This window comes from Drosophila obscura, unplaced genomic scaffold (genome assembly GCF_018151105.1).
Source record: "Drosophila obscura isolate BZ-5 IFL unplaced genomic scaffold, ASM1815110v1 contig_179, whole genome shotgun sequence".
Taxonomy (NCBI): Eukaryota; Metazoa; Arthropoda; class Insecta; order Diptera; family Drosophilidae; genus Drosophila; species Drosophila obscura.
In genome coordinates this window covers 4,493,950-4,511,435 of record NW_024542766.1, presented here as the reverse complement: position 1 = coordinate 4,511,435, position 17,486 = coordinate 4,493,950, and the positions used below count along the sequence as shown (strand labels likewise).

Below are 17,486 nucleotides of genomic sequence, written 5' to 3'. Positions count from 1 at the left end.
CGCATCATCATAAAGAATGTTCGTATCCACTTGAATACAGAAAAATAAGTTTGGCTCTTTGAACAACTGGCTTTCGAATACTTTTAATGAAATATTCTTCTGAAATTTATAAGCACTAAGCACTGGGTATAATTGTTTTGTGACTACAAACGTTTCGGGTTGGTTTTTTCTTTTTATTTTATTTTTTCTCTGCTCTTGGCCTTTTCTGCCTTTGGATAAAATATGTCCCAAAAGCAGGAATTTGTGTGTGTGTGTGTGCATGGCAAACAGGTTAAATGCATTATTTATGCTGATTCCATTCGAATTTATTCCGCAATTTAATTTATTTCAATGTTCCAGTGTTTTGCTCAAGTGTTACAATCGTTTAATTAGAGCGAATCAATTGCGTTGGCCGTGTGCTAATCAAATGCATTTTTAATTTATAATCAATTAAAGTGCACTCGATGCAGTATCTCTATCTAACTCTACGTGAGTGCTAAATAAATACATTTAGTTAGTGGAAACACCCGCAAAGTGTCATTGAGAGTGTGAAATAACTGCTTCCCCCCAGACAACTTCTTTATTGAGATACAATTTAAATATTCAAATGGCAAAAGTGTAAATTTTGTGACTATTAGTCCAGTTTATCCTCTGTCTCATCCTCTGGGCACATCGTTTGAATCTTGTGCTTGCGACGATCGCGACAACTGCCACAGATGCGCATGCAGAAGAAATAGAGCAGCTCCAGAAAGCTAAGGCATGAGATGCCCATGAAGAGGCCGCAAATGCCACCGCAGTTGGATATTAGGGTGGAGACACCAAACAGAATGGTACGCTTGATGGCCGTAAATTGATGCTCCTTGAAGTACACAGAGAGACGTGAACCAATGGCACTGAAAGGGAAGAGAAATGACGATTAAAATAAATGATTTTCGATCTTTGCGATGTCTTATTCTATCAATAAATAATATAGACACTCACTCTGTATGCTCATATACCTCCCGAAAGGCCCTAATTGTCTTAGCCACATCGTATCGTGCTCGGGATATCTCAAAATTGTACTCCAGCGATGTGCAGGCCGGCATGCAGTTGCACATTATATCCACATTATCATTGACACTCTTTTCCATGGTCTGATTTTGCAATATCGTATAGAGCTCATCCTGTGCAGCCGTATAGCAGTTAATGTCATCCAAACCACACACAGGCGTGCCCAAAGGTTCTACAAATAAACCCCAAAAATGATTAATATTCAACAAATATGAGGACAAGGCTATTTACTGGGCATCCAGAACTTGGCACAGCCACACTTGGAAACCGTAAAATTGGCCAGGCATTCGGTTTGGCAATTGCTTTGAGAATACGAACGGAAAAAGGCCAAGGAACGCTCATCATCGAACAAACACTGACGCCTGAATAAAAAAGGAAAATTGGTTTTACACACAGACCATTTTCTTTCAACACCTCTTATTTTGTTCCTACTTTTCGGGGCTGATTTCGTGTAAATTGTCGGTAGACATGACATAGTTGGGCAGTACACTGACCAAAACTTCATCGCCATGGGGCACAAGAATATAATTGCCTGACGTGAGTGGCACACTCTCCGGGGAGTTGAGAAAGACCTGGAAAAACAATTACACAAACTAAAGACACACCCAGTTTTCTGTATAATTATTATACCTTATAGCCCTGTTTGAAACTGCGACAATCGTAGTCAAAATTGTGCTGCAGTCCCTGTAGAAAGGCAAAGAATCCATTCCCAACGGATGAGAAGACCGTACGCTGTGGATAGGCATTCTGTCCTTGATCCACAAAACCCGTATCCAGCGACCAATTGCCACGGATGTCGTTCCAACGCGGCAAATCCGTATCAAAAAAGTTATTGAAATCCACAATATCGGGATCCTTGTAGCTGATGTAGTTCTCGTCACGATAAATATCCTTGGGACGAAGGCCATTGAATTGATAGCAAATGCCCTCATCGGTGGCCACAAAATCGAATATCTTATCGCAAAAATAGAAACGTCCATTCCATTTGCAAAACGGACCCGTCTCATTCTTCGATATGCTCAATTCGATTAATGTTTCGGTTATGTCCACAAACGGTGGATTCATTTGGGAGAGTATGGGCATAAAACGATGCACCACATCCGGATCACAGATGTGCATGGCAGCAGCCATGCGCGATAATCTATGGAAGAGATGATTACCGGAATAATTTAGGAAATTTTCATAGAGTTTTCAAGGATATAATGATGATTAAAGTGTAATTTTAGCACCAAGAGAAGGAACGTTGTGAGTCGCTTCTGTGGACGCGACTCTACCTTTATACCCGTACTTAGTCAGTCACATTTGTGAGCTTGAATGTGGAATTAAAAAAAAAAATATTATATATATGAAATCTGTTTGCTACATCCACTTTTACCACAAATCAAACATACCCCTTAACTCTTTGAGTACGGGTATAAAAAGAGTCAAAATTTAACTAGAAAATTGGTTCCGGTAAGAGTTTAAAGATATAGAAATACTCAACTCTTCATCATCCATGCTGGTAGCATTACCATTCTTTTGGTATTCCTCCCAGAGCAAACGCGATACATTCGTATAATCGAAGAGATTGCGTTCCATTTTGATTTCCGGACAAATGGTGATGGTTGGAAATGGTATCTTATGCACTGGCACCAGAGTCTCGTCAAATCCGAGGATTACCGGTGACTCCTGCCACTTGAGATAGGTATCCCAGATGAGGGAAATGGCAAAATACACAGAAATGCATGTGAAGAACAGCCAATAAACTCTGAAAACACGAACAGGGTAAGACAACCGCGCAAGAACATTGCCGTATCACACCACATACTTCTCATAGATGGGACGATGAACCTCAAAAATATATCGTATGCCGTGTATGGTCGTGTTCTTCGAATACTCCAGCAGCAGGCCCTTGCAGGCGGACAAGGGACTGCCATATCGAATGCGAGACTTGATGATCACATCGCTGGGCACATCACTCAAGGCCGCCGAGGCGATGCTGGCCCTCTGATCGAAGCTTGGCAGGGACAGAAGCTCTGGGCCGGGCAATATGTTGCAGGATTTCTCCTCTGAGTCCTCTGTGTCCACTTTGATCTCCGACATGGTGAACTGTGTCCGTGCAAGCGTATCACCAACTAACTAAGCTGCGCCAGCCATACGGCGTGTCCTTTTATAGCTTTTACACTTGCAAAAAACTGGGCGCGTTCTGTTGCTTCCCGTGGGAAGGTGCTCAGGGACCTCGATTCGCACGCACTGTCAGCGTATTCCGTGTACTTCAACTTAATTACAGACCCACACCTTATATCCTTATATTGTACGTACGTATGTGAAGGTGTTAATAATAACAAAGTGACTGCTAATTTCTCATTTGCATTGTGCCATTAGAAGGTCCTTAAGTAATATCTAAAGTTATTTAACTTTAATATTAGCTGTGACATGTTTAAAGAATGTGTAGAAATAATACTCCCAAGTTTCTCTTATCTTGTCGAAATCCTCGTTTTTGTACCATTTTAAGGCTGAATGCCCCTAAAGATTGAATGAATGTTGATTTTCTCTTTAAATATTAAGTGTTTTAACTCTAGATACTAGTATTTAAAATTCGTTTAGATTTGAGCCGAAGAGCACTGCTGCATGGCGCGCTATAAGTTACATACAGAAAAGGATAGAAATTATACCACTCAACGAAGAAAATTATACCTAAATTACATCTACATATTAAACAATCTAAATCATTTTAATTATTCTTATTGACTTTTGTATATTAATTATTATTGTATAATATTTTAATTTTTTTTTTATTAATTTATATTTATTCATATTATTCTATTTAATTAATATTTTATTTTTTTATTTTATTAAGTTTATTTTATTTTATTAATATTTTATTTTTTATTTTAATTTAATATTTTATTTTAATTTATATTTTATTTTTTATTTTAATTCATCTTTATTTTTTACTAATATTTTAATTTTTGTCTTGCTTTTACCTAAATTATTATTATAATTTTTTTTGATTTAATTAGAATTAAATTATTATTAAATACATTTTCTCTCTTTACTCCAGGATCCCCATTCTGAGGAACTTATGGGCTATTCAATTTAGGTAGGTATGTATTACCAATTGATTTCCTCACTACATAAGCAATACGTAAAATTCTTTCCTTTATTTAATTATTTCCTGCATTGGAAATTTCCAATATTAGCACCGACAGATATGAGCATTTATGAATATTTACGAAATCAGATATCAGAATAGTGGTCGCCAAACCATGAGGGAATATCAAACCAGAACCCTAAATAGTAGATGGCGTATACTTATCAAATCATCTCTGCCAATTTTGGCAGCACCATGCGAGGGTCTTTACCTTTGATTTTATGCTAAAAAGATTGTCACCCATATGGCCGGACTGCAGCATGCCAGCGTACATTACTCTTTTTACCGAATGCTCGACATCGTTTAAACATGTTCCTGGAATTTAGTGGGGATGCTTGCTCGCCTTATATGCTGCTGGACTGCCGGTCGGTCGGTTGGTCGGTCCAAATGGTGGGCCCCTGTCTGAAGAGGAGTGCCGCCTCAATGCCTGACTGTTCGTTCGACTGTTGGACTGCCTGCATTCGTGCGTGGTTTGATTTTGTCTGCGTAGTGCTATCCTTAGTTGTTGGCACTTATTTCGGGGACATTGTCATCGATATAAAACCGGCCTTTTTTTTTTCTGCTGCTGTTGCTGTTGTTTTTGCTGTTGTGTGTTGCTGTGCTGTTGTGTCCATTGGTCAGGAGGCATCCGTTGCGCATTTTTCGAATAGTCAGCCAACTCTTTGGGTTTCTTGCTTTTGTCCATTATCAGAGTGTGTGCATCAGCATTTGGTTTCGCGTGAAATTCACTCACGACTTGTAATTATTTAATTTTATTGTTTGTTTTGTTACCGACCGACAGAACGAACGGCCGACCGGCCGTCCGTCCGACAACGCCCTCGTACCGAGTGCCTACTGTTTAACAAGATCTCAATATCAGATCAATTGGCTAAAGGCCATTTAAAAACTACGCTAAATTATTATGTAGATAGGGTCTGTCTGTTACGTATGTATGTATGTGTATGTGATGCCTGCCTCCAAGCACACAGCAAACGCCTACGAGCACACGTACTCGTCCAGAATCTCTTGGCTTTTTTTTTCCAAGTCGAATATAGTTATTAGTCATTAGGCTTACCGAGATAATTATTATGGGCAAGTGGTGGGGCTTAACATGCCCTTAACTGAATTGATAAATGAGCTTAATGAGTGATACTTATAGAATTACGAACTGTGGGTATACTATATACAAATTACTGTCTTCTAGTTGCTAGACAAATGCGCTTTTAAGTGCGTTTTCAATAGGTTTCAATACTATTTTGAACTTCAAAAAATAAATAAAAGTAGATATCATATTATAAACAAATAAACAAATTTATTTAATTTTCCTCCACAACGAAATTTAACAAAATATTTTGTTGACAAACGAAGAATTTGCCATAAATTCACATGCTGATATGCTGGACCTCTGTTTGGGGCTCTTGAGTAATTTAGCTTAAATTATTCATATTTTAATGTGCTCCAAACATATGCCACAACTCGCAAAATTTCATGGCAGACATCGCACCCCAGCAATGGACACAAAAAAAAAAAATTCCATTGCCTGCCGCTGCCTGTCTGCATTTGTGAATGATTTTTTGTTGTTTTTTGTATTTTACCTTTTGGCAACGACGAGCAGTCCGACGAGTGTGCATTTGATGGAACTGTAATTAAATTGGCGAGTGCTTCAAAACGTCACGACAGTCTACACATTTTAGCAATTCTATTTGAATAATTGACGCTAGGTCGGTCTGTGGATGCTGCATGTGGGAATGTAAATGGTTTCTGACTGCCCTTTGAGGAGGCGAGGCGGGGTATCCATGTGAAGTTTTGTTGAAAAATGAAAATATTTGCCAGTTGGTCCCCCGGCATAGATATTCATTAATAATTTACTGCAGGCAAAAATCGAACAAAAATAATAAAAACAACTAAAGCTTGAAACAATTTAATTTTGAAATTCGTTTTTTAAAAGATTGATTTAATTTATTTAGTTAGTTAAATTGGAAATGATTGATAATGTTTTTTGTTGTTGTTGTTGGACTGAAAAAATATATTTGTGATGGCTTGAAATATTGTTTGATTGTTTGTTTAGGATATTCTGAAATATTCTAGATGAGAATAACTTTTTAATTGAATTTTTAATCAAGAAATCGTCTTACACTTTGACAAATATTATTTAAAAATTTCTTTAAACTCGATTTAGGGGGTTAATTGTGTGGTTTTATTTATAAGCGTGTCGTTTTGGTAATATTTGATTCTTTATTTCGGATATCTTAATCTTAAGCTTGAGTTTGGGAACATTTGGATACATTTTTGTTGTTTTATTAATAAAATACTTAACGTTAATTAAAGTAGTTCCATTTGAAGGGCATATATTTATATTTATTATTTCTCCTCAGACTTGCAGTATATTTTTCAGTTCTACTTTTATTAGTCGAACAAGAAATGTGAAGGATACGAGTACATACAGACGTTCATAACATACGTTATGATCTCATCAATTCAAAATGCCTTTGCCTTTCATCCAACTGGAGTGGATGAATAACCCTGTGCATTCATAGCCCAGAAACCTCCCAACCTCACAATCTCAAGCCCGCCCATACACTGATGGACGACTGTTATTCCCTTTTGGCATTGCATCTCCTACTTGACTCATTCACATTTGTTTATAAATTATGAGGCAGCAGGCAGGAGGAGGCAGGCTCTGACTGCTGACTGCAGCTGCTGCTGATGATGAGAGAGAAGCAGAGAGAGAGAGAGAGAGAGAAAGTTGGGGCTGCCAGGAAAGACTGCCAGGCTCCTTCAGCTCCTTCCTTTAGCTGCTGATGCTGATGTTGCTGCTGCATCTTCTCTACGTTGCTTCTCTGTAATAAATCAAAAGCAGTTTCATCTGCAATTGTCTGTCGTTTTGGCCTGGAGTCTGTCTGTCTGTCTGTCTGCCCCATGAGGCATCTGCATCTGCATCTACCATCTACCTGTGTCCGTGTGTGTGTGTGTGTGTTTAGGGGGGGTAAAAGCAAGCTGAGGAGTAAAATTTATGCATGGCTTCACATTTCTTCGAGTTATCATTTGTTACCTAAATTATGCATGTTGAGTTGAACGTTTTTGTTGTGGAATTACCTCAGACGATTAGCTAGGCCCTTTGGGCTAAATTGGTCAAGAGATTGTTAACATTATTCGCAGGGGTTCGTCGTAGGAGAAATCATTGCCCCGGCACTGTCGGACTGTCAGTTGCCAAAATTACTAGTTGTGGCCCCCGCAAGGTAATTCAACATTTTACGTTCTACAAAATGCATTATTATAATTATGCACAGCAAATGCTAATCATCATTTCTATTATAACTTGGGCTCGATTACACAAAATTTCAATTATGAAAAGACATTTATTTTACGACCTGCTACTAATTCCATTCCCCACAGCTGCATACACAAATCCCATGGCATATTTATGACATTAAAGCTGTGTGCGTTTGGGGGGACTGGGCTGCAAAAATCCAATGCAATCATTAGAACTAATTAAATGTATAATTCAGTATTAGCCAGCACACAAATTGTTTGCAAATTATCCTGCCCCACGTATTTACCCACTTTTAATGTAAATTGTTGTTCGCATTAGTTGGCCGCTGAATTTTACTCATTTAAAGCGCCATTTTCACATGCAGCTGGTAATTTTCACATGCAGGCTGTGAAATTAAATCAAATATATTTAATATTAAATATTACTTAAATTACGAGGAGTAGGTGCACAATTTTTTTAAAAGAAAAATAAAGGCTTACAATTTATGATGGAAAGCAATTGATAAATAATATCCATTCTTACATCTCCCTGTCAAACGATTATTGAGATTTTTTAATATTAAAATTAAATGTAAATGTAGCTCAGGTAGCTTTTAAGACATGATTTCTAACTTACTTAGCTCGTAAAACTCTCTAAAAAAAACACAAAATATCTTTACAGAATCTCTAGCACTCTAGCACATCAAGTGCAACACCAAACCCATCTATTACCCCCTCAAAGACTGGGTCAACTAGTGCCCCAAGGCCATTAACAATCGATTAATGCAACGTGCCTTCGTTGTTTTGGTTTTTTGTTTTTGTTTTTGTTGGCACAACTATAATTAGAGATAAATAGCCACAATGTTGATCGCACTTGTTAACTATCGTATGTCATCTATACAGAGTACAGATTTTGCAATATACAAGCATACTATACCATGTGCATATAAATATATGAGACATGTTATGCGACAGACTCTCAACTCAACCTTTTAATAATGTGTCGCCACATTTTCATATGTAGATAATTTCCTCACTGCCCGAGTGAGCTGCTGCTGCTGCTGCTGCCAGTGCCGTGGGCTATAAATTATGGGCTATGGCAACTTGACTGCTGTTGATTTTTATCAACGTCATCAGCTTAATTGCCACACTGTGCCCAGGCGGCACAGTGCCTCTCCATCTGCCTCCCTGCCACTCCGCCTCTCATCTCTATTATGAGGTTCAGTACGGTTCAGATACGTTCCGATCCGTTCAGTTGCGAGCACAGACTTCCAGTAGTGTTTTGTTGCATTTGCAAATTGTATCTTTAAAATATTGTAGTTTAGTGATTGAGTGGCATAGAGCGAGCGAGGGAGAGCGAACAAGAGCGCGTTGTGCTTGCAATTATTAATGAAATATGGCTGTCAGTAATTATTTGTTATAAATTTGCATAGAAATTGCCATTTGTACACTTCAATTCTCATCTGGCAGTGGGCCGTCGCAATGCACAACAATTCTCACTCGCCCGTTGCCTGGCGGCATTATTAATGACAATGTAAGCCCATGATTAATATCGTTGACACACTCATTTCGATAGCCATACATTTATGTACTTGCTTATATATTATATGTATATATGGTTTGACATAGCATCTAACTAGCTAGTGCCCTACTGAATTTTAATTCCCATCAACTGTCCGCTGGCAATCTCTTAGAAATGGACGCCCAATAAATTCCAGTGCAACTGCAACTAGTTTGTGGGCTTAAGTGGGTTTTTTTTAATCTGTAATTTAACTTGTGTTTAAGCCTAGTTCGGTGAACACTTGGATTCTATTTAATTCAGGTGTGATTTTATGGTTTCACTCGAATTGTCTTGTTAATATTTTGGTGCCCTTCCTTAATCAATTCTATAGAATAAAAAAACTCTATTCCCAGTATATTTGATGTGTAATATATAACTCTCTAAATATTTATCCAATCATATTATTATAACATTTTCCATTTACTATAATTACCATTTAAATATCTTTTTTGATTCTGAGCCATAAAATTTCCAGCAAAATTAGCATATAAAAATAGTAAGATAATTCTTAAAAATGTTGTCTTTAAAAGCATCCATTTAAAGATCAATATAGAAATAATTAGAGAAACATAAAAATTGATTGACTGACAATTACAATTTTTACACTGCCGCACGATCAGCGGACATTTATTTGAATTTCTCCTTTGACAAACGCGCGTGCTAAGTGGAGGCCATAAAATCGTGGCATATATATTCGTTGTACGTTATACAGAAAATTAACATGCAACACGACAACAGACCGATGACAGGAGTCTCTCTGGAGTTTGCTGGCTGGCTGGCGGGCTGGCTGGCTGGCTGGAGTCAGTGGTGCGACAAAGTACGTGGAGTGTCAAGAGCGCAGAAAATTTCCCCAGCAAGATATAGTCTTCCCTCTTGTTGGGGGGTTCGGGGGGTCTACATTGTGCTCATATTTAAAATGGCCAACGATTCTGACCACCAGCAGCACCAGCAGCATCACAATGGATGCTGTTGTGGATGCTGGCAATTGGCAATCGACATCCAGAACTCCAACTCCAACTCCAGCTCTAAAAGTATTTCGTGCATGGTCGGTTGGGTCCCCTGGTCTGTGTGTGTGCTCCCTGAAGGCCTGTCAAAAGCATTGGTTTCATGGCGGTCCCAAAGTCCCAGTCACAGTACCCAGTTTCCAGTCCCCAGTTCGCAGTCCCCATCCCAATTCCAACCTCCATTCCATTTGGATCCGCGTCGGGTACGTACCCATTGCGTGTTTAAGCATCGAGCCTGAAACTTCAACACCTTCAAACGGGCATCATCATTACCATCATCATCATCATCATCGATAAAAATGCATTTGCAAGCGTTGCAGTGCATACAAACTGTTGCTAAAATTTATTTATATGTAATGTTCTCTCATGCATATTTAATGTCCACGCATTTTCATCTTCCTTCTGGTGAACAAAAAAAAAAGGAAACTATATGAGCCGAAGCTTTAGATACTCTGGCGCTCTTGGCAGGCAGCTATTGTTATATTTTATTGATTTTAATTTTATAAACATCTTTTTTTTATTTACTTCAAAGTTTTTAAATTAGTTTTTAAATTTGAATTTGTAAATATAATTTTTATTTTAGTTTGTTTTAATTGAATTTTTACTTTAGTCTTAAATTTAATTTTAGTTTAGTTTTAAATTTAATTTTAGTTTGTTCTTTAGTTTTAAATTGAATTTTAGTTAAGTTTTAAATTTAATTTTAATTTAGTTTTTGTTTTTTATTTAAATTTTATTTTTTTTTTTTTAAATTTTATTTTAGTTTAGTTTTAAATTTAATTTTAGTTTAGTTTTAAATTTAATTTTAGTTTAGTTTTAAATTTAATTTTAGTTTAGTTATAAATTTAATTTTAATTTAGTTTTAAATTTAATTTTAGTTTAGTTTTAAATTTAATTTTAGTTTAGTTTTAAATTTAATTTTAGTTTAGTTTTAAATTTAATTTTGGTTTATTCTTAAATTTAATTTTAGTTTAATTTTAAATTTAAGATAGTTTGTTATATTATTTTTTTTTAGATAGTTTCTAGTTGGTTTTTATTTTAATTTTTATATATTTTTTTAATAAACTTTATTTGTGTTCTATTTTAATTATATATTTAAACATTTTTTTTTTCAGATCTACGATGAAATCAGCGCTGCCAACATCTGTCCCGGCATACGTATCCCCGTCTGAAAGTGTATACAAAAGCCAAACCCCAAAGAGTAAGTAAAAGATAAAATGCAGTTTGCCGTTTGGCGACCCCAACCTCGTGGCTCCAGCGAACTCCACAAGCAAACAAACAAGTACTTAATAGTAGTAGTAGCTCCTGCTTCTGTTGTGCCGAGTATCTGGCAGACTTTAGCTCCTGCCTCAGCTTCTGGTTTGCTGTTGTCTGTTCTCTGTTCCCTGTTCCTTTGGCCAGCTTGGTAAGCTGTTCCTCAGTTTGTTTTTCTCGTGTAGCGATTGTCGCGCCATCGGTTACTGGTTTTTGGTGTTATTCTGCTTGTTCTTTACTGTTTAAAGTTGCTATAGAGATAAATCGATTGAATTGCGGAGTTATAGAGGGGGCAGTTTGCAGTTTACACTGCAAGCCAACTTGAGGTCTAGAATCCTTCTAAAATTCCTTTGCTAGCTGATAATTTTGTATGCGCAATTAGGAGTATTCCCTGCAGATTAACAATTCTCGTTCACGAATGTCACTCAGTTGTCTGTCAATTGGTGCGGCGCTCCTTCTCTCACACGACATGTACCTACAACATCTCAATGCTTCAGACGTAGTAGTATCTCTCTCACTCCGACCGCCCTATGCGTTATATACGAGTATAAAAACGTACAAGAGACTCATAAATCAAAATGACATGACCAACTCTCGGGCATTAATATTTCAACACCATAAATGCGGCGTCAATTCGCACATGGAGGGGGGGAGAGATGGTAGATGGTAGATGGGTTTTGAAGGAGAGCCCGTTGACAGGGACATGCACAGCGATGTCTGCAGAAATTGTGTGCATAATAAATAAATATGAAAAGCCTTCATTCGTCGACACACCCAACTGTTCAAAAACTCCTTCTGCTAGCTCCAGCTAGCTCCCCCCCATTCAATTCCAAAGTGCAGCTCACTTTGAGCATCAAATCAAATCAAGGCAAGCGTTCAAACATGCAACATGGTACATGAAACAGAGAGAAATGGAGAGACGAGACGAGACACGCTCGACTAATTATGGAAATGTCATCAGACGATGATGATGATGATACTCCTCGTAGTTCTGCTTGTGGGGAGGTCTCTGGCAGGGTAGGGTGCACTCCGACAAAAAAGGAAAAAATACATTTTAGTTTGCTGCACAATTTGCTCAACACATGCGACAATTTCAAGCAGCACTTGCATGGTAATTTATTAAATTCGTACATATTTTCTTCTGGCTCCTCCGTTCTCCTTCTTTTAGTTTTGAAGAAATTAAAATTTTGTTGGTGTGGGGGGCAAATTGGGTGACGACAGACATTGGTTAAGAGACAGCGACGCGACGCCTTGCGCGACGCGTTAAGTGACAAAAGTTCAGCTCGTGGGTGGCACAAAAGTCAGAGAGAATCAGACAAGAGGTGCCATGGCATGGCATGGCATTGCCTCCATGCACAATGATATATGGTTTTGTCGGCTGTCATTTGGTTTTTGAAAATTATTGTTGTGGTGGCCGCCTGCACTTTGGGTTTGGGTGTCTTTTGTTTGATACTCTTTTGGTGGATATTATTGGGTATAGGTACTTTTGTTGGGGGGTTTAATTTCTTACAAGACTTTGTTAGAATTCAAGAGTTGATTTTTAGGGTTAGAAAAGAATTACATACCATTAACTTTAATTATGAACAAACACTGATTTTAAACGTTATGCAACACTGCAGTTTGCAAGAAAATATAATGCGTTGCTATCTAAAGCAAAGATGTTAAATAAATTTTGTATTTTAGACATTAAAAAACTCAAATGTGATGCCACAATGAGCTCTCCAACACTGCAAGTCCATCTTAACACTCAGAATATACACACAGTTAATTATGCAACACTGCTGGAAACCATTTTGTAACACTGAAACTAAACTTTCCTCTGAAATTACTTTTAAAAATCAAATAAATTAATGCATTAATGAACTGAAAAATAAACCCATTTTCCTGTCATACCATAGAGTACACCTTGTTCGTTACGTTTTTCTTTTTCTCGTGCAAGTGCTTAGCATTTTACTTGTTTTTGTTCCATTTGCTTTTGCTGGTGTCGCTGCTGCCTGCTGCTGCTGCTGCTGCTGCTGTCGGTGGTGGTGCTGCAATCGTAAATTTCAGTGAATTACGATTTTACCTGGTTTCGCACAGGACTGCTTGCTGTCTGCATGTCTGCATTTTAAATATGCAGTCAACACTTATCACGCGGCAGAGGTACAACAAGTCGGCGATTTTAATGGCTGCCAAGATGGTGGCACTGTGACTAAGTAGCAGACCTCGGGGTAGACTACACAGTATATCTCTTGTGTGTGTGTGTCTGTGTGTGTGTTTTGTGGGGGTTTTCTTTGCCAATTGGCTAGTAGCACCTCAACAGTTTCCCTGCAACCAACAACAAAAAAAAAAGGAACACTCATATTTTATTCGAACTTTCGGTTCTTCATTTATTTTTATTTTTTCTTTGTGTTTTTTTCTTTCACTCTTTGCATTGTAATATTTTTATATCTTTTGGCGATTTTTCATCTCCATTATTTTGCAGGAAAAATAAATTTGCAAACGGTAGAAGAAATATTTTCCACAAAATCCCCAACCAATAAATTGTATGCCACCCACAAAACCCACCAGTACCAGTGGGCCCGTTTGCCCATTTTTCTTTTCCTTTCGTTTCGCGTCGTTTCTGTATGTTTCTGCATGAGGTTGGGTGACAAGTCCAGCCTGGTTGAATGGATTGGATGGGTGGGGGTGGGATGGATGGTGGTAACCTCCAATGATAAATGGACGCGGCTAGAGGGAACCACTATAATGGCCAACGCGATGGCGGTGGCTTTCACCTGCAAGGGGGAAAAAATAAAATAAATGAAAATAAAAAGTGTAACAGAGAGATGCAGGAGGAGGAGGGTGGGTCCCTGTGGGTTCCAAGCGAGAGATCTTCATACTCTGCTTGTCAAAAGCATTGAACGTGAACATCACTTACGAGTATATATGTACACCTATACATATACATCATACATACATATATAAGCACGATTTTCATTCCCAATCTGCATCCACCGCATATCCCAGCCATAACGATTCGATTCTCGGCTATATGTGGCGAAATGGACATTTATGAAAGAATTATTGATGTGTGCCGTGTGTGTGGGTATGTGTGGGTGTGGGAAAGCCCCAAAGTTTATGGCATATTTTTTTATGACTCCCATAGAGAGAATGAGATGGTGACCAGAGCCAGAGTCATAGCCAGAGCCTGAACCAGAGCCCTGGCCAGGTCAGAGTGTGTTCCTCTTGCAGAGTGTGGGAGCCATATAATACAATAAATTGTCAGGTAGGGCGGCTAGCTGTCAAAATGCAAGGGCATAACTCTCTTTCACTGTGGGGCCCCCACCCCCACCCCAGGCCTGCCTCCACTTTGGAAAATTTTAATTTATCGACGCCATATGTGGGCACTGAGCGGAGGGAACTATTGCCTGTGACTGTGCCTGTGCCAGTGCCAGTGCCCGCGCCTGCCTGCCCCTTAAGTTCCTCTCCAGCTCTCTGCCGTGTTACTTCTTTTTGGGGGAAATATAAAATTTGATTTACTGCCATATTGTGTGTGTGTGCGGTAGTAGCAAGCAGCAGCAGTAGCTCCAGTAGCAGCTCCGGCTCCCTTGGTATAATTTAGCGGCAAACGTAACCGAAATGTTATGATTTGTGAGCCAATGGATACACGTACACATATACTGATATATATACATATATTTTTTTTCTTGTTAGGTTTTGCTCTTGTTTGCCTTTTGGCTATGACTTAAAGCTTTTCAGATATGGCTGTTTGCTTGGGGTTTTTTTTTTTGGGTTTTTGTTTTTTTTTAGCCAACTGTTTGTGGCAGTTTCTAATGCAGTGCTTTGTCCAGAAAAATGACAGGAAATTGCGAGAATGGGCACACTTTACTTGTTATGTTTGAGTTTTGATGGATTTTGTGTTGAATTTCCAGACATTGAGCAAGTGTTTTGACTGGGCTCTGGCCTCGGGCAAATGCAAAGACATTAGTTTTAATGGTTGCATGTGTACATACATGTGTAATGCATGGCATTAAAAAATGTTACTAAGCTATTTGGTATTTGTGTAAATGGATTGTTGCTTAAGCTCTTTTGACATTAAAGTTTACATCAATGTACATACCTATATTTAATTTATTAGCTGCATTTATTTAATGCATAGATAAAACCGCGTTATCCGCTCTTACTTCCTCTCTCAGCGGCGCTCTCATTTAAATGACATCACCGCAGTGCAGTGAGCAGAAACAGAAAGAGAGCATACATATAAAACGAAAATCACTCAACTTCAAGTATGATATTCCTCTTTCCACACACTCCTTTTCGTTCACGCACCTTACAGCGCTTACATGCATACATTCATACATACATACATCAATAGACTCTGAGCAAAAGTACGCTTCTAATCTCATCCACGCACTCTCCCGCCCACCCTTCCAAAGAGTAGAGAATGAGCCATAGACCAAAGCACAACGCACACAGCTGCCAAATCAAAGCCGCTCTTAGATCCTCTCTGCCGAGGTGCGCTCTTAACTTTTCGCCCAAGCTTTAGTTCATTCTGCACCACGCCACCACACCACACCAGAGTAGGAACAGAGGATAGAAAATTAAAAAAAACTAATAGACTTTTGTACGCTAATATGTAATCGTATAATCTATATTTATAATTCTTATTTATTATCCTTTAACCAGTTAACTTTTTCCTCCACTTGAAGTCTTCAAATTAATGTTTTTTTATGCTTATGATCTCATTCTGCCGCACTGTAAATCGTCACCCTTCCAGATTCTAGACATACGCCAACGCAACCCACACACACACACACACGCACATTGCAAATGTTGCACTCTGAAATGCTCTCACCGCTTGCAGTGGGAAGAGAGAGCTAAGTCAAATATAAGCTCCTGGCGCAGATGCACGTTTTTTCGAGTCCTGAAAAATAGTAAAAAATGCGCGGAGAGCTCTACAAAAACCCGTTTGATAAGTGTACAAGTATTTAAAAAGAAAATCTGATGGAAAAGTGTTGTGAACAGCAGGAAAAATGATGAAACGTGCTAGAAAATTCTGCCAAATGGAAGCCCATGTGTGTGGAGAGCCAACGGATTAGAAACAATTTAAAAAAGATCACAACAAGTGTGAAAACAATTCATTTCAATGTTTTCTTCTATGTGAAAGCAGCAATTGCGTCACAGTTTCAGCTCTGCTTCCCGCTCCCGCTCGTTTCCAGTTATGGGAATTTGAGTGAAAATAAGGCGAAACAAAATAACGGGACCCATCCATGGCGTGATGTGCCCTTCAGCTTGAGTTTTTCTGCTTTTTTTCTGTTAGAGTGAGAATGCGTGCAGGTCGGCAAAGTGAGTCAAAGTGTTAAAGTGAGCGAAAACTAAAAACAATAAAATGTCCCGCAAAACTGTTGAAAGAGCGGAAGAGAAAAATCTCACTCTGTGATAAGTGAAGTTTCGGTTTCGGCAGTTTGGCGGTTTCGGCAAAAAAGTGAGTTAAGGTGCGTGAGTGAAAAGAAAGGCAATAAGATGCACCGCAAATAACTAAATAAAAAGCGGAAAACAGTAAGCTGTGACTGAAAATAAAAACAATAAAATGTGCCACCGCAAGAGCTACATACATATAAGGAGCGGACAACAGTTTAAGCCGATTCGGCAAGTTAATAGAACAGCAAAAGAGAGTAAATGTTAAGTGAGTCTCTACCATGCCACATTATAGATTAACATCCACATTGATTTTATTTTTTTTTTACATTTCAGTTGAATTATAGAAAATTGATTTATAATTTTCTATATTTCCTTATGAATTTGTGCATTTTCTGAACGATGCATTGTCAGATGGTTCCACAGGCTGCTAATCTCAAGTCAATTACTTACAATTAATACTTTTATCTGGCTTTTCTCCACTACCCCACCCTCTTCCCAATTCACATTCACAAAGTAAAAAAAAAAACTTCTTTGGTATTTAATTTTCTTTGATTTATTGATTTGTTTCGTAGTGACTTAATTGAACATTAAAATATTGTTCATAATTATACATACAATATATATATCGAATTTATTTATTTATTTAATTTATATTCATTTAATCATATATTTTACAAGAATTTTACAACTTTAAGTTTTTGGACAATCTTTTCATTTCTTTCGTTAATTCTTCAATTATTTTGTTTTGTTTTTTGTTTTGTTTTTTTCGCTTGGGCTTTTTGTTTTATTTTGTTTTGTTTTTTGAATGTAATAAATAATATTAAAATTACACATACATAAGCATATAATTACATCCAGAAAAGGACGCGACACACAAGGACGACGAGCAGTATTG

General features: G+C 37.9%; 1 protein-coding gene across 1 annotated transcript; it reads right to left on the bottom strand.

The window, feature by feature from the left end:
* Nucleotides 1–343: 343 nt before the first annotated feature.
* LOC111064704 (pickpocket protein 28) lies at nt 344–3,335 on the bottom strand. Its single transcript, XM_022352458.2, has 7 exons — nt 2,837–3,335; nt 2,513–2,776; nt 1,660–2,170; nt 1,462–1,601; nt 1,261–1,391; nt 961–1,201; nt 344–872 (listed from the first exon to the last, which is right to left on the bottom strand). Exons 1-7 carry the CDS (start codon nt 3,109–3,111, stop codon nt 614–616), a joined length of 1,821 nt encoding a protein of 606 aa, XP_022208150.1. The 5' UTR covers nt 3,112–3,335; the 3' UTR covers nt 344–613.
* Nucleotides 3,336–17,486: the final 14,151 nt, after the last annotated feature.

Excerpts from the sequence above, each read along its gene's own strand:
- LOC111064704 (XM_022352458.2), bottom strand. The coding sequence starts at position 3,111 with ATGTCGGAGATCAAAGTGGACACAGAGGACTCAGAGGAGAAATCCTGC. Across the intron at positions 1,602-1,659 it reads GTTTCAAACAGGGCTATAAG|GTCTTTCTCAACTCCCCGGA; the intron begins GTATAATAATTA and ends TTGTTTTTCCAG. Across the intron at positions 1,392-1,461 it reads CACGAAATCAGCCCCGAAAA|GCGTCAGTGTTTGTTCGATG; the intron begins GTAGGAACAAAA and ends TTTTTTATTCAG.